Here is a 22,051-nt window from a genome sequence, read left to right as displayed (position 1 = left end):
AATGCAAGTTTATCCTAAAAACGACATAATCCTGAAATATAATATGATACTTTAAATATATAGCGCTGCTGACAAAGGCTTGTATTTACAGACTAGTTCTATATAAATTTGGATCCGTATGTAAGGTAATATTTGCAGCTAGTAAGTATTATCAATTAATTATTTTCTATATACAATCCTCTATCTACCAATCTATTTGTCTGATCGGTATACATGCATGTACGTTTAGCTTGAAAAAAGATGATAAAAGCTAGCAAAATCTAATATACAAAACAATTAAAAATCTAATGTAATGTTAATCGCAGTATTTTACGCTTGCAGAAGATGGCTATAACTAGATAATCACTCGTTTTAAGTATTTCCAAAACATATTAAGACACACAGAGGCTTGAAAACTTAAACTCCAGGCGAAATATAAACGAAATACATGCATCACTTTCTATCATTTATGTTGCCTCTTCAACTCTATGACATTATGTGTCACGAACACTTATGAAAGCCTATATATGATATACACAAACTGTCTTAAGCTTAAATGTGTACCATCACTGTTTACTAAATATTGAACAGTAACACGAGAAAATTAAAACAAATTTGTGAACGAAACATTAAATTCAATCAGTTATGATTTTATATTTGTCACGAGTATGAGAATCGTCAATGGCAAGAAAGACACGGGAACCACTAAAAAGTAAATGGATACATATAATCTATTGTCAGAATTCATGTTTGTTTCACAAAAATGTCCCAAGGTGCGGCAAGAACTGGTCGAGCCGATTTGCATCATTTAAGACATAAAAGCCAGTTATCCAAATAAAATATTTTTTTTGCAATATAGAAATCAATTAAAAAATACATAATTGATGTCAACGGTATATGACAGTCACTCACAATTAAGAATTGCTTCAATGCAAGACGTCAATTTAGTCAAACCCAAAATCCTTCCCCAAAATCTGCCATCCTTAGGTTGAACTTAGATAAAGTTTGTCCAACCCAATAACTCATTTGATAGTGGAGCATCGATATTTAAGTAATAAATAAATATCCATCGATAGTACTCTGTTATTTTCCTAAAGAGTATTTTAAAGCATAACATTGTTATTAACATAACATAGATGTAGGCAATACATTACATTTCGATATGTTCTTGGTTTAGGTTTCTTGGTAAACTCGGACTAGTTATTATGATACAGCAATTACAGCTATCATCGAGACTTACTAACACGGGGATTTCATACTGAAGGCTAATTCAGACGTTTTACCATTGTCAGACCCCGAATAAGACTTTTAACAAACTTCTTTCTTCTAATATATGGTTCAACAGACTTAAGATGAGACAATTCCCATCATGCTTCATTCATGTGCAGATCATCTCCACCAATGCTGACAATGCTTTGACTGAAGTAGACATCATTGGATACATTTGCTGAGTTGGGTATAAAGAGCGGTAGCGGATGGTAGGTTTAGATTTAAATATAGTAGTATATTATCAAGTTAGCTCTGTCCTTGAAATTGTTAAGATTTGTTTCTGTCGTTTTCTTACATATGCAATCTGCTATACATAATTCATTCTGTCTGCAAAAATGACAACACAAAAGGATTCTTTCACGTTGGACCATGTACGGCATGAACCTGTATTTGTCGGATTGCTTGATAGATTTCACCGAGGATAGGTTCCCATTAAAACTACAGAACAAAACATTTGTTTTATTTTATTTTTTGGACTGTAAAAACTCATATATATATATATACTCAACTGTGTGTTGCTATGGGTCAGCCCTTGCAGTACATTACAGTATATCATTTACTAAGACTAATTAATAGATATTTGTCATGCTACCAGCCAAAAGATATACGGGTAGTTGTACCATTTTCCGTTCCTATTTATGCTGGAGAAAATCAGGCGTCAAAATCTATCTAGTGAATGTAGTACTTTTAGATGTTGACTTTGTTGCTGTTACTGCTGTTGTTGTATCAGCGTTAAAAATTTATATTACTGATTTACTATATCATCGTTTTTCTAATTTACGTGTGTAGCAAATGACACGGTCTACAAAAGAAAACCGCTTATGTTACAAAGATTCGAATTATTCTGCGTAAGTAAATAAAACAGCTGGTTGTCAGGGATAATATGTATTCAATGTGTTACACATACATGGTATAATATATGCCGCCTACGTTGCTGTACTTATAAACTGTACGGATGTATTCTGAATAAAGGTAATCCCAGTTTTCAATTCAGCGTTCACTCACTTTCTCAAAGTCCAACCTTTCTCCTACATCGATATTCATTTATAAATTGTCAGGTCCCCATTATTTTGTTCTTTACTTCCTGATTTCACCCTACACCTTCCTACATGCATAATCTATGTAAAATTGTCGTTACAAAAATAGAACTCGACATCGATCATTCGCCAAAAATATGTACTGACGTAAGGATTCCAATCGTATGTATAACGGAGTGCTTAATTATAGGTGACCTAATTCTCGGTTTCACCAACAGTACATTAACGCTAAACATTAGTAATCCTGCTGGAATAAATAAACGTTTAAGTATATAACTAACTTCATACTGTAATTCATATGCATACAGCATGTAAATTCTAACAGTGATGGTGAAAACAATCTCAGGTGACCTTCGACCTTCGACTTCTCACCTTTTTCTGACTTTCGCGGAAGTGGTCGATAAAACGATGAGACATAGTACTTACCATAGCAAAACTGTCAGTGAGTGTGTATAAGGTGGAAATATTAGCAAGTTAGCTTTACAATAGATCAAATCGGTTTTATGAACAATACAATATCACAAATTTATTAACCGATCTCTGTTACGTGAACCTAATTTTATCATTTCGTGTCGCTAGCATAATCTTGCACTTTAGCCCATTTTATCAAACAATCGGCGATCACACCTCTGTAGGAATGTGGAAAACTACCATTATAGGTTGAAGCACACAGCTAAGGCGCTAATGTGCACTCATGTGCAAACGTAGTATTTAGCTTTTATTAAAGTAATTGAATATCTATTTAGAAGTTTGAGATAAAGTGTTTCAGCAGCAGTGAGGCCCAATTGCTGTAACCGATGGTTGTTATTCCCAGAAGTTGCATTGCTTAATTCATTCTAGCCCGTTTAAGACAGGCCATAAAACTTTGTGTATGCTGTGCACTAGCAATTTACTTGTTTTTTGTACAAGGACACATATTTTGCAGTTATGAGTTTTGAACAGCAAATACTTGATTTGACCCAAAGATAAACTGTTATAACAGTTTATATTGAAGGGATATATATATATATATATATATATATATATATATATATATATATATATATATATATATATATATATATATATATATATATCAGATTAGCTGAATTTCACATGACATTGCCCGCACGCAGCAGGGAACAGTTGCAGCAAATTTATAATCATACTGCATAATTATTGTAGTGTTTCAAAACTGATACCAACAGTGTCTACTCGTTATTGCAATGGACAAAGTGTTACTAAAATTATAACGCGAACATGCATCTTTCAACAAAGCAAGTATTGAATATCCACCTTAGGGATGTATGTAGTCTATTAACAAAACAAAGATTCGTTATAGGTACCCACCCTAATAATAACGATGCTATTGCAGTTTTTCTCTCTTCTTTGTCAGGCTTTGCCCTCGTGCTTGAGAGTCTGGATAACAACAATAAAAACCATCAATCAGGATGAGACTTGTCAGTCGCAGGAAAGGCATGGATAACATTAAAAGTATAAAGTATACTTATTACCTAAGCACAAAAACATGGTGTTGCAAGAACTTGCCACATGATTAACTGCTTGTAAGGAACCATTCTAGCTGTAATAAAATACGTAATGCAATCATATGTAATATCATTATAATGGACATAAACATTTTCATGTAACGTTCTGCTATATTGTGACACATATAAAATCTGATGTACAATTACTAGGCCCAATATTTTCACTTTATACAAGATTCCCAGAGGCTTTTTGTCTGTCATGTTTTGTTCTTGTATGTACCGTGTTCCATAATTTTTCAACCACTCTCCTGTACGTTAGGTAGAATATCGAAGGTGGCATGAAATCGAGGTTAGCCATTACTATCATAAATAGTATGTGGCATACACCTGCATTTTACAGTACATGAGAGCCAGCACATTGGGACAAAAGGGGTGGGGGCACCCGCACCCCCCCCCCCCCATTTCACCTCTAAACTTGTTTTGGCCTACCGTACAACTTAATAGCCGACATAAACATGTTCACTTAAACCCCGAAAATAATTCTGCGGCTACACCTGTCCCCTGTTACAGTATGAAATTGTTTATATACTAAAACATTTATTCAGTTAAGCAGGATTACTAATGTTTAACAGTAATTACTGTTCATAAACAGATAATTTATAGATAACATGTGATCACATTCGTAGGTGAATATCATCATAATCAAGCGCGCCCAATTTGCATACGGTGGGAAACCCAAGTAGATAGTCACCCGTGGCAGATTGTTTAGGTCAAAATATTGAATTTATAACGGCTTTTTTATACATAGATTACGCTTGTCGGATGACGGAATGTGAAACTTGGGAATTCAAGAATGAAACGATTGAGTCATAACAAGTTATAGGCGTATTGCGATGTAGGCCAGAGTTCGGAGGACTAGAAATCGAGTGAGTACAGTGTTGAAACACGGAGTTATCTTTATTTAGAAATAGATCCGTCAGAGTTTATAAGGACGCACATTTTTACATATGAACGTAGTCGGCCGATTTTATACTAGATAATATATACTATATATGTGCAGCAATACAGATACACACGATCTCTGACAGCCATTTGAAGCATTTACTTTCCAGATTCAAACCTTTTTTTAAAAGAGACGTTTTTAGTTCGTGCCCTTTGCTATACACGTATACTATCAAACCTAGGACATACTAAACTAATAACTAATTCAAGTTTATAACGCAGCCACTACCAGAACAACAGTAACACCACATAAAGAACACCTAATACTGCTACCTGTTTACAGGTAGTTTTGAAGCTTGATGTTCCACGTTAAAATATAAAGGTTAAAGGGTAAAAGCTCCTCTATATATTTTGTCTGATAGAAACACTGATACCTATTAAAAGATAATCCAAACGAGATACTGTAATAATCTTAACGCCCATTTACTTAATTCTTCATCAAATTTATTGACCTTATTGAAAATTAGGGTATCAATGGGCTCACTACCAGCATCAGGTCCATTCACCATCTGACCTACATTATTCATCATTTGATCAAGTAATCAGTTAATAGGCTAAAGTTTTGACTTTGCAAATCACATGTCCCAGTGACTAAACATTTTGATCTTAACATCGAAATTCAGGTCTGCTGCTTTCTTGGGTAGGTCCATCAGGGCAAGGCCTCACCCAGGGCACATGCTAATCGAATATGTATTTTCATCATCATTAAGTATTAAATAGTTGTACGGTAGAGACTTGGATTGTTTAAAACTCTATTACCCAGGGTCTAAGCCTGTAGGTTGTAAGGCTGGACACAGTGGTCACTTTTAGCTTTCCGTATTATACGTATTCACCTAATGGATAGGGATCTTAATCATCTTTAATTTAATACCCTAAGAATAATTCCACGGGGACAGTGATCGATATATTGATCAACTGATTTATTAAGAAGCAAGATGAGGGGCTCTGATTCTTACTGGACAGATGGTGGGTAGGGGTAAAACATTTGCAATCATTTTTCCCCATAGAAAATAAAAAAAACTTATCGCGATGTAGTTGTACTCGGCTTTGTCTAAAATTAAAATTCAATTTATGATGTCATTGTTGAGAAAGAAATCATTAAATATAGCATATAACATGATAAAAATGTTAAGGATGAAACTAACACAATATCAACTACCCCCCCCCCCAACCAACCATTTGAATGCAAAAAAAAGATGTATATTTTGGTGAAAGGGTCTGGCAACAGAGTTCACAATCTTACAAGTCTGTATTTTACAAGAATCTTTAGCCATAACATGACTTGTGAAGGACGTTGTCAGCACTCTTTTGTCTTTAGAATATTTTACTATTCAGAAGAAAAAAAAATTTGTTATAAGGGTGTTCAGGTTCATAAAACATCTGAATTAGACTATGGTATGAAATCACCCGTACAAGTAAGTCTTAATAATACCTGTAATTGTTATACCATAAGAAATAAATGGAGTTTACTAAATCACCCTAAATTGCAACATGTTGATACGTAATGTATTTACTACATGTTAAGAAAATATTATTTTGAAATGCTCAAAAGGAAATAAAATATAAGAACAAAGCAATTCAGCTACAAGAAATAATTCCTGCACATTGTAGAACAAGATCAACGGATATATATATATATATATATATATATATATATATATATATATATATATATATATATATATATATATATATATATATATACACGTGTGTGTGTGTTTGTTTGTGTGTGTGTGTGTGCGTTTGTGTGTGTGTTCCTTAAGTGACGAGACTCTACTACCAAACAGGGTGGCGGAGAGGGAAAGATTTCATCTAGGTTTAGGTAAAATGTGGCATTCATTGAGAAAGGTTGCTCGGTTGTACCAAATGGATGTCATCCTTGGCAGCAATTCTATGTTGCAGCCGACTGCAATAGACCGCTCACATGTATTATTATACTGTATAGCGCACAGATATTTCAAATATAACAAAACTGTTGTTCGAAACTATTTGAGGTTTTCTGTTTACATTTATTTCGAAACTTAAATCTGCTCTACATTTAAACACACTATGCCGTCAGACCTGTGTAGGAATGTATACGGATGTATACGGATATGATCAGTGGGTGAAGCACACACTAAAGGTGCATATATGCGCTCTTATGCATACTTGGTATTTAGCTTAGAACTGTGCATTTATTTAGAAGTGCAGAGACAAACTGTTGTAGTCGCAGAGAGGGCTTATAGCTCGTACTTAAAGTAGTTATCACTATAACTAAGCCATATTTGTCAGTTTAGTCTAGACGATAAGGCAAGGTTTAATCACTTTTTGTTCAAGAATAAAACCATTTGTATACAGTGTACTTAGTATATACATTATTGCTTCCTAACAGTGACACATATGATTAAAATTATGATCTTGCTACAGCCATGATCTAATTTGACCCAAAGATAAGCTACTACTGTAATTTATATCGAGGAGATATAAATAGAAAAGATTAATTGAAATTTCACATGACTTGGCGGCACGCCCAAGGGAACAGTTGTGGTAAGATTTACTTCATATTTAATAATTATTGTAGTGTTTAAAAAATGATGTCAACATTTTCTACTCGTCATTGCTTCTGTCGGAATGTTCTAGGGCCCCGGGTAGCCGAGTAGCCTAAAGCGCGCCTTTACCAGTCATTGATATCATCCTTCAGTCCGCGTGGATTCGTGTCTCAGGCTCGGTTTTATATGGGTAGATTCCCATGTGTAAGTGGTACTTCTCGTTTTTTTTTCTCGATTCCTCCGCCATCATTTATACTGACCGAAATGTCTAGCCTCTCATGTGTTGAAATACGGCGTTAAGCCCACAACAACAAAAACTAATGTTCTGGAATTATTAGGTAATCATAGCTACCTAAGCGAACCAGACATTGGAAATTCACCATAGATATGTATGTAATTTATTAAAGAGAAGATTCTATCTTGACACCTGTAGGTGAATATGACTATGTTATTGTCGTTTTTCTTTTGCTAGCCTTTGTCCCCATACATGTGTGTGCGATATTCTCATTGTGTCGGTTTGTATGTTATTGAATGTGTTCTTTAATCAATGACAGCCATTTTGTCAATATTGTAACCCTGTATTTACTCACATGTCCCTCTTTGGTGTCTGTGAGAAGGACTTAAAGGTTAAATCAAGTGTAGATAAAGATAAAAATAACAAAATTTTGTAAAATGTGTGTACCTTTAAATCAGTAAATAGGCTTCTTGGACGATTACTTGTTAATTGTACATTTGCGGGATATAACATCGCATCTAGTCCAGCATGAGCACCCTATGAGAACTACATATGTTTCTGAACGAATCTATCATTTTTCAAATATTTCTTACATGTTTGCATGTTCAAAGTGAAACATTTAAATTAAAGATTCATCAATATTGTTTTATGTAAGCCAGGTGTGGAATATCCTCCATACAGATGTAAGAAATACATTCATAAGCATATGAATTCTAGCCACCTCTGTGTGACAAAAATACTCCTTTCTTTGTCGTCTGTTATTCTTCTTTGTCAATTTCTGCCTCCAAGCTTTAGTGTCAGACATATTTTGATACCATCCAGCTGTATGTCTATCTATTATAGAATGTCCCACTAAACCGCTTGTAGTTATTACTCCATGTGGTAACCATGCGCAAGTACGCTATACTTCTTGAGGGAACTTTTTAAAGGTTGCATTTCCCAAACAAATTTTTCTTACGATGATACTTTTCAATAGTTTACCAACTTTATATAAACACTAAGAACCAGAGAAATATATATTTAACTGATATTGGAGTATGGCCTCTGGGAAATTGTTTCAGCGTGCGGGTTGAAGTCGTTGCGATTACGGTCAACTGTTTCAGAAATCGTTGGGATGGTAGTAGATCTAGTTCGAGTTTCATGTCATATTTTAAGCTGAAAGTATCGTGAAATTGTTTCTTAACATGTCATCCTTAAGTTGGTGATAACTGCTCATGTATACTGGTATGGATCATGTACGAATTGGACTGTAATTTTGGAGAAATATTTATCAGTAAGAATTAGCAGTACTGATGAAACTGACTCGTATATAATTTTGAGACATATACATCTCAATACTAGTTCGTATCAATCTTATCCTCAAGTTGTTATTAATGTACTTTTCTTATGATGCATTTTCTTTTAAATGAGCTTTTTGACAACTGTACTGAATGAATTAGTCTTAAAAGGGGATTTTTTGCGTTTCTAAATTACTTTTAAAGTGGTAAAATCCCACCCGCATAATAAGCACTGTATGAAAGCACTGTGTAAATTAGGAGTCAAACAAATTAGGAGTCAAACAAATTAGGAGGGAAACAAATTAGGAGTCAAACAAATTAGGAGGGAAACAAATTAGGAGTCAAACAAATTAGGAGGGAAACTTTGCCAGTGCGATGATATTGTGTCTATATTGTCCCATTTGCGAAACGGTTTAATCTAACCCTATACATTGCTTTTTTTTTTTAAATATCCCTCTTGCAATTTTTTTGTAAGTCTGACTTGAATCTCTTTAAAACATCAATTAAATGATATAAATTGACGTTTTTGTTTGGTACGTTGTATTGTTCTCATATGAATGATTTATTTTCAAACCGTCTCTTTATTCTACTCTGTCTCACCTGTGGTATTCCACAGTCCACTCTAGAAGACCAGCATAATACTATATTTTAGAACACACACCCCCACACACACACAATATAGCGTAGTGTTAAAACTCACGCATAGTATTAACGTAATATTTTTTCCCATTTTTCGAATAACCCAAAGCAATACAGTGGCTGGAGTTTATGTACAAATGTTAGTGCTTAGCAACATATATACATTAATTATCCAACGACATATTTGCGATTCATACAATACAGAAAAATATACCCTTTTCATGAACAGTTTAAATTATAATCAGGTATTAAATTAATAACTAGATTAGGCCGCTTCAGTGGCCTAGTGGTTAGAGCGTCCGCCTCTGAAGCGGGAGGTCGTGGGTTCGAACCCTGGCCGGGTCATAAGAGGTTAGTGTTAGGACTGGTCGGCCTGGTGTTAGACATCACTATAAACTGCCACACTGCAGACATCGTAGCGATATGACTGAAAAATTGTTAAAGCTATGTTAAAAATCCTAAACACAAACACACACACACACACACACACTAACTGGATTACCAAATTAGATTTATAACACGTTTCCGAATTTAAATCCTTCCAAATACAGTATTATTTACACAGACTAACAAAGCTAGTGATCCTGGAACACACAGCAAAGTAAAATGGTGCACTTCGGGAAAATGTAATTTACAACATGCATCCCTACCTACCTAACTACCTTCCTATATACCTGCCTACCTACCTACCTACCTACCTAGAAACATACTGTTCCCTTGAAGATAACGATGTGATTGATGGAAGCAATAGTAGTAGCAACATGAAGATTAAATAAAACGTACTTGTGCAGACGTCTTTTGTTTGTGTTTGACTTTGATTAATGAAATCACGATGTATATGTTGGTACATGACGACAAGGATAATGCCAGAGCAAAATAACACGAGATCAGTGTAAGCCGATATCTTCTTCGTCCTGAATACAGTTACAATACATGCAGCACTAGTTTATCACGGTAATGTAACTCAAGTGTCATATACTGTTTTGGCACTTAGCCACTATTTGGGAGAGCTTTTAAACTTGCACAAATCAATATGTTGTGCACATGTTCTACCTGCTTTATCATATCCAAGTGATTCGTTTGCTTTTGATTATGACATGTCCATGCTGAGATACATGGTAAGTAAAATCATCACACGACTTCTTTGTTAACTATGCACAGATCCACATAAATCTGAATTTTGGATGATTTAGAGACTGGCAAATAACATATGCTTGATATGAGCTCTGTAATTAGTCAGAACCTTAGAAGAAAGCTTTTAACTTATATCCGGTGTTCATTTACTTGAAATGAGTCACATTTAGAGGAAAGTTAACGTACACAAATCCTGTAAGTATATAAATTTAAACAAATTTAAACGATTCGACCTGGGATCGGTCAAATTGAGAGCAACTTTCTTTAAATGGTAAATATGTCTTCCAAGATAGTTAGCTACTTTGTAGATTTTTGTTGACATATAAAGATATCAGTCGTAGATATCCTGTATTTTGAGATCAAAGTTATGTTGTAAATTGTATGAGAATTTTAATCAATGCTAAGAAAGACATGTTCAGATTGAATATTTTTTTGTGTTGTAATCTGTACAATTGTAACAGTTTTTCCTATCTTAACTGCAGTAGGCTATTTAAAACTATTACAGTCAGGATGAGTGAGATCAGGCCATAATCAGGTAAGCAAGTGATATTGTGTCATTCGAATATGCCCGGTTAATTTGCAATCACCGAGTCACCGGGATAGTGGCTTATTGACGACTGATTCCAATATAATGTTTTATATGTACATAAAGGAAACATGTTTACTGATATCTGGTCTAGATATATAAGTATTCAGCATGTAATGTAACGTGATAATTGTGATTCCTTTTGTGTGTCATCCTACTGAATATGTATGGCCATAACATACTTTGGACTCGTAAGTATTATTACCTCTTTAACAATTCGTCTGTCAATATTTCTTTGTTGGCTCATTTTCGTTTGCTTTATGCTTTCATTGGTAGAACGTCGAACTTGTAATCATTGCGTCGCAGGTTCGGTATCCGCCATGGCCAGTCCGAGACGTCTGCCTCGGTGTGTGTTTGGGAAATGCACTTGATTTCCATTTTATGGGCAAGGTATAGATAAATCGAATGCTGAAAGTAACGATAAAACCTAGCTAACCAACGACTTATCCTGTATTTTGTATTTTTCTTTAAAAGAATTATGGAAACAGCTGCAGTATGGGAAACAAATTCAGAAATATACTAATGTCTGCATATTTGTCAAGTCCTGGCATTCATTTTGAACGTTCTGTACAGGTTTATGATCTGCATAGACAACCATTAAAGCGAGATATAAGGAATCAGAGAGATGGACGGATAGATCGATTTGTTGGAACATTTTATGAGGAAAAAACTATGGGATTAATCGGGCCAACATAACGTAAAAAGATCATATCAGTTTGTAATATGTTCCGTACAGTCTTGACAGTCTTGATTAATTCTAGTACAAAGGACTTAATTTTATAAACATATTCATTTTCAAAGACACCGGTATATGTTGTTTGTCACAACATGTCATGTTTATGTCGAGTCGTAGATCTTTGTTCAGATATGCACGTAAATATAATTGACGGCGGCATAATCATAAGATATAAATTAGTTACAAGTACATATCCTTTTTGACGATAAATTTGTATTGTCCAAATCAATTGAAATCCCTCGTAAGACTGATTTGTGTGTCAACAGTAAATGTCGTAAAAAAGAAAACAGCAACACTAAGCGTGGATACTTTTGTATTAGATAGAGTTAGCCGTGGTAACATGGGAGTTATAATACTAGTTCATGGAGCGAAAAGTAATTTTCTTGAATACTGTAAAGTAATAGTTTAATTATCATCTGAGTTTTGATTTGTATATCATGATTATTTTGAAACATGCTTTTAGCAACCATTTTTGCATGCTAAGTTATTATTTTCTACACAGTGGCATCTTGGGACTAGAAGTGGACAACTAGCCTGAACTCATGGTTAATATAATTATGTGGTTTCGATGCATAAATGTGCAATAAAATGCTCTAAAAGCTTTCATTTGTCTTTCTATAACACCCGTGTTTTCATAGAATTTCAGCTCTGTACATGGATTTGCCAAAGGATTCGCAATATAAAATGGGGTTTTCTGATGAAGATCGTTGTACCTTGTTCAGGCTTCCCCCAGAGGTGTACCCAAGTTACGAGTACTTCAGAGATATACTGAAAGATTTCCATCCAAGACTTATAAAAACCATAGGTAATTTTCTGATTGTAACAGTTTTCATAAACGATGACCTTTTTGGAACAATTAATTACACCAAACTTAGAACAAGCTCCTTTTGCTAAGTAAATATCTATATTAAAACAAAACTATATTAGCATGTTTGTCTTTAAAATGGCATACATATTAGCACTTTTACAAACTATACGTCTGGTTTCGCCTGTTTGCCAATAGCTCGAGGTTCTGGCCAATAAGGAACACACACACACACACACACACACACACACACTGTATCTTATAGATTTCCGCCGAAAATGCTATTGTATTCCGCCCTCCCCCAGCAATGTTCAGCTCTAGTGGAATTTTATCCAGGTTGGAAAATGACATTGACTTGAACGAAGAGCGCCATACCAGATAGGACAAATAAACAATATAAGAAAGACGGGTGCTGAATGTGCTACGCGAGAGGGAAATATTGCTATAAATTCAGCATACAAAGGATCCTGGGTTGTTGTCATGAATACGTCTGAATACATTGTTGGGGAGAACCAAATAGCTGAATACGTGGAAATCATGTGTCAGGCATTAAAAAACATGCATATCGCAGGTCACACTGATGAAAAAAATCTGACTTACCTCATATCAGTTGACACTAAAATCGTAAGGATAACATTTACTGCCTAGAAACGAATCCGGGGAGGTCAATCATTTTAGGAAACAATCATCCCATCGAAACCATATCTGAATTCGTTGATTAGTGTTTTTGGCCTTTCGTGGAAAAGCTGCAGTCATACGTCCAAGATACAAGGGATTATTTAACAAAAACACAGAAATCTAACTATTCAGATAATATTCTCCCGGTCACTATGGACGTCTCATTTCCACCAAGATTCCACACATGGAACAAATCACATCAAGGAAGTTACACTATCAATCAGAAGATGGAATGTGGAATCAAATGTGTCATATACCTCCTAACGCACAAGATCTGTGCCACTCGATATGTTGGCGAAACTGTTATTTTCAGAAAGGGAATGAATATAGACAAGTGTCACAGGTGCAAGAAAAGCGACGCTAAACACGTCCACCACTACAACTGAACCTGGCATCAGGGCTAGATCGAGGGAGAGACACATTGGGTACGTGCCCCTTGCTATCTCCAGTCATGGGGTTCCCTGGTTACCGTGGATAAAATATGTTTCCATAAACAATATATAGGTCTAAACCGTCGAATGCTTAGCCTAATATAGCTACAATAATTCTATACATATAAAAGACAGTCGAAGGACTGTTTTCAGGCTGTATTGTAGATCTACAAGGGCCCTGTACCTTAAGTGCGCCGGGCTAACTAAAGTCTTAATATGGCCCTGGTGGGCATTCATTCGAGTCCCTCGAGATCGTACCGTTTGATTCTAACCTAAACTGGACCGACATAGAACACACACGTAGGAAATGATACTTGATACCACAACTGAAACTAAATGGAGAGCTTGGCTTAAATGAAAACAAATCTAACTTTCATGATGCAGTCTTAACAAAGCTACAGCCTGACATCAATTTGTCAGACGTACACAGTTCTTTTTATAGATATTACCCCAAGTAAATATTCCGTAACTCTTCACATGTATTATTATTATTATTATTATTTCTTCTTCTTCTTCTTCTTCTTCTTATTATTATTATTATTATTATTATTATTAGTAGTAGTAGTAGTAGTAGTAGTAGTAGTACATTTAGTTTTATCTTCATCATACAGATAAACTTCCAAAAGGACTGGAAAATGGTGACGATCTGCCATCTTTGGACAAACGCATTCAATTTCTGACATCGTCGGATCATCTGAAAATACATGTGATTGGACCTGGGAACACGAGAATCACCTTAAAGCAAATTGTGAAAGATCATACAAAATATGAAAATGGTGAAGGGACACAAATTGTCCGCTTGGCTGACACTGAAGGATGGAATGACAGTGACGCAAATATGAAACCATTTCTTGTGATCTATACAACGAGTTCAATGGACATTTCAAAGGTTAATATATCATTTACAAGTATCGATAACGAATTTCAATGCCTTTTGTGAAGATTATTTTTACATTATTCAAGATTTTTAACTAACAGCTCAGTTATATATTCTTCTTGAAGACAGTTCATTTACAGAATTTTAACTTCGGGTAATTATTCCTTCTTATGTTTTATAAACTGACACAACTGCCAGCAAAATATTTATTGGCATTAAGATATCCGTTACAAATCATTCACATATCCCTTTTTCAACGCTCTTGTTTTTGCAGTTTAAAGGATCAGAGGGACGAAAGTGGCTCAAAGACAGATTTCAATGTTGCAATCCAATATTTTTCATTCGCGACAGAAAGAATGACAAGAAAGCCGATATTTTAGCTTATTTGCAAAGTGTACTGGAGCAAGATTTCAAGATGCACGTGAGATTGACCGTCATTTTTCAAAGCGAACAAGACACTTTACCTACAGCATTGAGTAAAATTTTAGAGGAAATGTGTGTCAAAGCATTTGTCAGCATTGAAAAGTACATTTTAAGTATCACAAAAGCTTCAAATCTGAGAGGTAATATATCGATTACCTTAGATGAATTGTTCGAAGACTTTAAGATTCCGATACAGCGCATGCTGCAAGATGAAGATCTATTTGAAATATGCATCCAGGAAGCAAACAGGAATAGAGGCCCCGTCGTATCTTCTTTTAGTTTGTGCTTAGCAGATCGTATTGCAATTCTGCTCTCCTCTAAACTAGTCCCGATATTTAAGATACCAGGACCCGCCATTCATTCATTCATGTACGCTAGCAAGTTAAGAGAGGAAACTAAAGATATTCTGCTGAACCTAAAGGACCTAGAAATCGTTCTGGAAACCCTCAGCAAAGAAAGAGAAACCAAATCGACTCTTCTTCTGTCGAAAAAAGAGAAAGATTCCGATGGAAAATTGAGTGAATCGAAATTGAAGACAACACATACAGAAACGCAGCAGCAAAGGGCAGATGTGAATGCTGTTATAGATGAATTATTAAAGAAGCTAAAGAAGCCGATAACATCAGTCATTAAAGATATCATGAATGCTCAACCAGCCATACGGACATTGAAAAGATTACATTTTGAGCTGGAAGGAATCCTAAAGGAGACGAGTCTGCATCTCTGTACAGAAAGTGAGTTAAAAGAGGGGTCGTCAAAAGATCCACATGACAGATGGAAGCAAGCCCTAAAAAAAAAGTATGTGACCGTGCGCTAATTTATGTTTCTTTGTGAGCTTCATTTTCGTCACTTGTGCAACAGCCTGTAGCAACATAACATTTAAAATTATGTGTGCATTTTCTGTTGTGATTTTTCTTGACGCCAATCTAACCTGCAAACAAGATCAAGCTTTGTCTTATCGGTAACTTATAAATAGCGACTTACTTGTTATATATTTAAAAACGCAGCATAATAAATAGATTCTTATAAGTAAAAATGATACATTGGTTTCTTTCTAGAAACTTTAGGATCATATGGCAGCATATCAAAGGCTAAGTATATCACATAATATGTTCGGCACTTGAAGCGATTCAGATGTACCATGGTGATATATGTGATATATATTTGTCCAGTTTTCAAAGGCTTGCAAATATACTGGACTTTTGTATGTAAATTAGTCAGTAAAACGCGATATATGTGCTCTACGAATGGTATGGTTGAAGCAAAGTTGTATTTCGGATCTTTATTGAGTATTTAATGTTTGATAAAAAGACGCCCTTTACAACAATATTTTTGGAGAATTTTGTCTTCACAAGATATGTTTATTATACATGTTCGCTAGATAATAGTGGTACTTACGAACGTTAATATAAATTAAGTTCCATGATGCAATAAAAATAATCACCTCAAGCAGTTGAATGCCATCGTATTCACTAATTTGATTTTAGTTGACTTAGGTATGCCTTTCTATATCTGTTTGATTGTGTCGTTTATATTTCAGATTGAAGGGTGTTAAGTTTACAACAGGGACGGTGTTTGGAAAATTCTGCATCTTCATACATGACTCCGAAATGAAAGAACCCGACGATAATATCAAGGAGAAGATTACGAAGGTTATGTCCACGTTTCCTTATGAATATGAAGTAAAAATAACCGATATACCACAAGGGTTCGCCAATGGACAAGAGGTTCAGGATGCGCAGCAAAGTGTGCTTGGCACTTTCAAAATGGGCATGCACTGCAGATCTAAGGGAATGAGAGGAACAATTGGTCTTTTTCTAAAAGAGAAAAGTGAAGAAAACAACATTTTCTTTGTCACCAGCGCACATTTAGTTCCGAAACAAGGACAGGAAGTACAGGTGTGTACGGGAGGACATAACTGGGTTAATCTAGGCAAAGCAAGAGTAGTCATACCAACACATGAAAACCTAATTGATATTGCTGCTGTTGAAGTTATCGAAACAATGAGACCTTTATGTTCCCTAGCAATTGAAGACGAGCGAAATCGTATCGTTAGAGCAAGTGTGTTTGATACCAGAGAAGAATGTTCAAAACTTCCGAAAACCAGGGTATACAAAAAGGGAGCCGAAACTGGGGTTACTAAGGGCATAATTGCATCAGTATGCGATCCAAATCATCTTTATGTAAGTCCCACACAAGGTTCGGGGAAAAGCTTTGCCGAAGAAGGGGACAGTGGGGCTATTGTGTGTTTTAATACCAAAGATGGAGAGACGCGGTTACTGTCAATGATAATGGGCCAACATAATGATAGGCCAAAAACAGTTTTGGATAGTGAAACTTTGTATGTCAGGTTATCTGACATTCAGGAGGGTGCAGAAGGTGGAATGGAACAATCAACAGATGAACAACTCATCTTCACTACATTACTGTGCACGGGACTTGAAAGGTTGAAAGCAAAGAAATTAGATTTGAAAGTTTGAGAAAAATATATACCTTACAAAAGAACGAGAAGATGTTTTCTAGTATACACATCATCACGAATCGCCATTGCATTAACTGTTATTTAGTTCTCGCCTTGTAGCGTGGCTGTCTGAAAATTTTAAATCCTAATGGTAGAAGCCACGATACAGTGCAATAGCAAAGTTCTGAAAGTTTTTTTTTTACTCAAACGGACTTTCAAAATACGTGACTGTAATGTTTTATGCAATCATCATTTTTGTAAGTAAAAATGTATTTCATTATGATCGTTCTATTCAAGTCAGACTGCATAATTTCACCCATTGACAATTGTAAATGGCTCCCGAACACCAGTGTCTTTAAAACGAAATAACCAAACACAAAATAAATGTTCAAACATGTACATTGTATTATATCGACAAATCGTATTTCACCCAATTAGAATACGTCTAACAGAAAGAACGCGGTTTTTAAACATACTCTTCGGGATAAGGTGGCGCTCTACAGTTTTGTATTTTGCATAGGGTTTATAAAGAAAAAGAGTATCCCCGGTTTTCTCACTGGTTATACTGGCTATTTAAAAAAGACCTTGCACACCTTAGGTATTGCTCGACGAACTTTTAATTCCCTTTATTTTGGTGCATGATTGCTTTATGTAATATGGCTTATAGAATATGGCCTTACTGCAGGTGTGCACGTTTCAGAAACTGCTAGCTCTGCATGGTCATCTTCACTTTCTGGACTTAAGAGGTAAATTGCAAATAAAATAGCCGTTAACGTTTTTAACATTTTATATATGTGGTGATTCATTCATTGCACCTTCAGAAGCTGGTAATGACTAGTCTAGCAACATTCGCTTTCCTATTTTTATAACTGCTAAAGTTAGTATATTTTAGACTAATTCAGGCTGACTGTTTTTAGCGCAAGACAGCAGTAATTTTAGCTAGCTGTGTGCATATATTATGCACAATTTCCAAAAGTACAATATCTCATAAAACATTTCAGAGAATAATAGATGTATATCAACACTATCTTCACTGTGCATGTTGCAAATGTAAACAACTTCACCTTACACCCGTCATTCTCTCATAACATCATATCTGTAGAGTTCCCGCTTAGAATATACTTGTATCCTAGATTGATAACGATGACGCTCTGCTGTACCAAGTAAGACTGTGCAACAAATGTGAGTGTTCACCAAGAGTTGCATATATTAGTAGTTTTGCTTTGAAGAGTGTCGTTATTAATATGATTAATACATGTTTCATCCGTTTGCAGATCATAAGGGATTGTGATTTGTGCCACCTTGGCAAGAAAATACCTGTTCATATTCAGAACTGTATTTGTTGAATTTATTTGCTAATGAGAGTTTATATGCAAAGTTGCAAACGCAGCTTGCCAAAAGTGTACTTTGGGCTTTTATGAAGCAACAATATTACATAATAGAGTGTATATCTTTGTTTATCCCTGTATCATTAAAAAAAATATATATTGACACTAATAAGTTTGTAATTGTGTGCAGCCATTAAATGTGAAAAATGATCATGGTAAATGTCCAGTAAATTAGGGTAATTGAATATAGTTTTACATTTGCATAGTAACATATGTATTAGTTCCGTTATTTATTACCTTTTTTATTTCATATTTTTTGTCGAAATATTGTAACATGCAGTTCTTTGGTGGAATTATTTTTAATCATCTTATAAGTATGAAGTATGATGCATTAGAAAACAGTTTGAGCACAAAAGCTCTGAAAGTAAAAATGAATATATTACTTGAGCCTTGAATGTTTAGTTTAACTATTTTCGTCTTTAACCAATACAAATTAATTAATAACTTCCCAAAGACTTCCTGGCCAAGATATTGTGATAAATGTATTAAGGGATAACAATTCATGTATGCATATATTCTTATGGTTAAATTTGTTGAAAATGAAATGATAACAAAGTGTGATTAAATTATTTGTTGCAGTTTTGTTTAAATCTTCTTACATCTACTTAAAACGTAGGTTTGTTTTGTTTCTATCCGAAAACGTGGCTGTTTACACTTCCGTCATACAACAATTGAGACGTTTATGAACTGCATAGATCATTAAACATGCGAGAGTTTGAAGTCTAACGGCAGCTATCAGTCAACTAGTGCATAACATGAACAAGAACTTATTAAGGCCCGTAATATGGCAAAGGTACGTGAACAAACATAAACATTTATATTTTGTTTGTCTTTCCAGTTAAAGTAGTCAAAATAATAATTTGTTTATAACACTATTTTGTGCCCTACCATAACGTGCCCATAACATTTCGAAAGCAATGGTCATCATTTTGTGGATCATAAAACGAAGCATTGCCAGACTGTCTTAAGTAACAACAACTTTGAAAGATCCAATAACAGAGCTCTTTGTTACTGTATAATTGTTTGGATCACATTGAACAAGTCGATTTGTAAATTATCATTTATAATAGTTGATCTACGCATGGTAGATCAACAAAGGGACGAATGATAAACTTGTTATTCCACTCAGCATGTACTTGTAATCACTGATCTATGCATCATGACCTAGGCGTGAATGAAAGTTTTATTGCATCTGAGATAGAAGGAATTTACTTGGTACAGGTGAGTAAGACACCTTTCCAGTTTTACTACGTAAGAAATTTTTTAAAATTTTCATTAGTTTCCACGTGTTGTTCCACTTTTTCTAAAAGTGTCACGTCTTTATACTTAAACATCAGCATGACTGCTACTATTGTTTGAAATATTTAAATTTATTACAGAATTGTTATGTTCTTAAATAGCCGGCATATTTAAGATCTCTTGAAAGAACTCCTACAACACAAATCGACTTGTGTTGAACATATATGAACATGAAGCTCATGATGAACATAATACGTATCTAGATTCACATGAATGCGTCAACAACAGCGAATTTAGACTCGTATACTGCATCCTGCTATAAGGGGGAAATGACACTAGATATAGCAGGATTGGATGAGTTCTTTGATGAATTTGATGATAATGTGATACATTCGTCAGTTGAGTCAGAAAATCTAAATTCCGATGTTCTTTTCATTGATTATTACTTGAAGAAAGTATCCCATTACGACTTGTGTCACATATCCCATTACGACTTGTGTCACTTCCTTATGGTTTGGTTTAAGCATTGTCTGATGTTTAATGTTTATGTAAGTCACTTGTCATTGAGTCGTCATTTAATTCTTTCAGAGATTTATAAATATTGCCTGAACAATGTAACATCATAACGTTATTTTTGTAAAGGCTGAATCAGAGTATCATTTTAGTGTTCGTTCATCCTGCATTCGAATACTGGTTGCACCTTGAACCTCGTCTGTTCTTGCTACCTCTCTGATTACCACTGTTTTTGTGAAAGATCTGTTGTTAGATTCACCCCCTAAAGTTCACTGTAAATTTAATACTATCAAAGGATTAAAAAGATTCTTTAATTTCCTAGTAACATTGCTCTCATATGCCTTTACTTACAAAGGCAAACCCACATGTATGAATTCTTTTATTGGTACTTTCGTTTAAGAATACACTGAACGATTGGACGGCGTGGACAAACCTGTGCTCCATATGGTTGCTAATGTAATTCGAAATCATCTCCTTTCTACTCCTTTAAAAAATTTCCTATATTCCTTTCCCTGTTTGAGAAAATAATCCAAGAAGATATATACATATATTGCATCCAGCTATAAGGGGAAACATATATACATATATATCTGACCCGTATTAATAATAAATAATCCATTTTTTGTATGTGTGCGAATTGATGGATGTGCAATTGTCTGCGCTAGATAGCAAGATAGGTAGATAAATAACTGCAGTGAAACATGAATTACATAATGAAGTTAGCTATATACTAGAATGTTTCTTCAGTCAGCCAGGATGCTAATGTTTAGCGGAACCTTACTGTTCATAAACACAGAATTTGAAGACCGCTTACGAGTATAATCAAGGGCAAAGTATTGCGTACCATGAGAATCCTTAAGTGCATAGATAGCCTTAATATACATCGAGGTCAAATACTGCCTTTATAACGAGGTGTGTGCACGGATTATGCTTGTTTGGTGACAGATGGTGAAAGCAATAATTAAATAATCCAGCATTCGGGACATGATAATTAATAGGCACGTAGCGACATATACTAGAGGTCGGATCTCGAAAAAAGCGAGTAAGCGCTGTACTCAGGGATTATCCTTTTTCAGAAATAGATCCGGTACATTTTACAGGTGCATGCATTTTTCCTGCCATTAATGTGGTCGGCACATATTATTCCATCCATGTGTACTACGTCAGACAATTACAATCCCTCACAACCACTTGTAGAAATTACCTTCGAGAATAGTTCGACTCTTTTATAAAAGGAGCATTTAGTTTAGTCCGTCTCCTTTGTTACAGTCGTATATAGCACAAATACAACAACAGCAGCATCAATAACATGTAACTGCTACTACTTGAAGACTGATGTTCCACCCTG

General features: G+C 35.0%; 1 protein-coding gene across 5 annotated transcripts; it reads left to right on the top strand.

Annotated features, from left to right (window-relative positions):
- The first annotated feature begins 4,476 nt into the window (after positions 1-4,476).
- On the top strand, positions 4,477-19,529 carry LOC149775822 (uncharacterized). 5 transcript variants are annotated; one of them, XM_089942951.1, is made up of 6 exons: positions 9,891-10,550; positions 11,429-11,542; positions 12,527-12,693; positions 14,414-14,691; positions 14,954-15,900; positions 16,643-19,529. In XM_089942951.1, the coding sequence occupies exons 2-6, from the start codon at positions 11,514-11,516 to the stop codon at positions 17,580-17,582; spliced, it is 2,361 nt and encodes a 786-aa protein (XP_089799077.1). In that variant the 5' UTR covers positions 9,891-10,550; positions 11,429-11,513; the 3' UTR covers positions 17,583-19,529. The 5 variants fall into 5 exon arrangements, with proteins under 5 accessions (XP_089799078.1, XP_089799080.1, XP_089799077.1 ...); XM_089942952.1 differs by lacking the exons at positions 9,891-10,550; positions 11,429-11,542 and adding an exon at positions 4,477-4,677; XM_089942954.1 differs by lacking the exons at positions 9,891-10,550; positions 11,429-11,542 and adding an exon at positions 7,141-7,279.
- Positions 19,530-22,051: the final 2,522 nt, after the last annotated feature.

The sequence above is a fragment of the Sinohyriopsis cumingii genome, chromosome 19 (assembly GCF_028554795.1).
Source record: "Sinohyriopsis cumingii isolate HCF-2022 chromosome 19, ASM2855479v2, whole genome shotgun sequence".
NCBI lineage: Eukaryota > Metazoa > Mollusca > Bivalvia > Unionida > Unionidae > Sinohyriopsis > Sinohyriopsis cumingii.
The sequence above is the reverse complement of the archived record's forward strand: the minus strand, read 5'-3'. Positions and strand labels throughout refer to the sequence as shown.

Excerpts from the sequence above, each read along its gene's own strand:
- LOC149775822 (XM_089942951.1), top strand. The coding sequence starts at position 11,514 with ATGCACTTGATTTCCATTTTATGGGCAAG. Across the intron at positions 12,694-14,413 it reads AAGACTTATAAAAACCATAG|ATAAACTTCCAAAAGGACTG; the intron begins GTAATTTTCTGA and ends TTCATCATACAG. Across the intron at positions 15,901-16,642 it reads AAGCAAGCCCTAAAAAAAAA|ATTGAAGGGTGTTAAGTTTA; the intron begins GTATGTGACCGT and ends TTTATATTTCAG.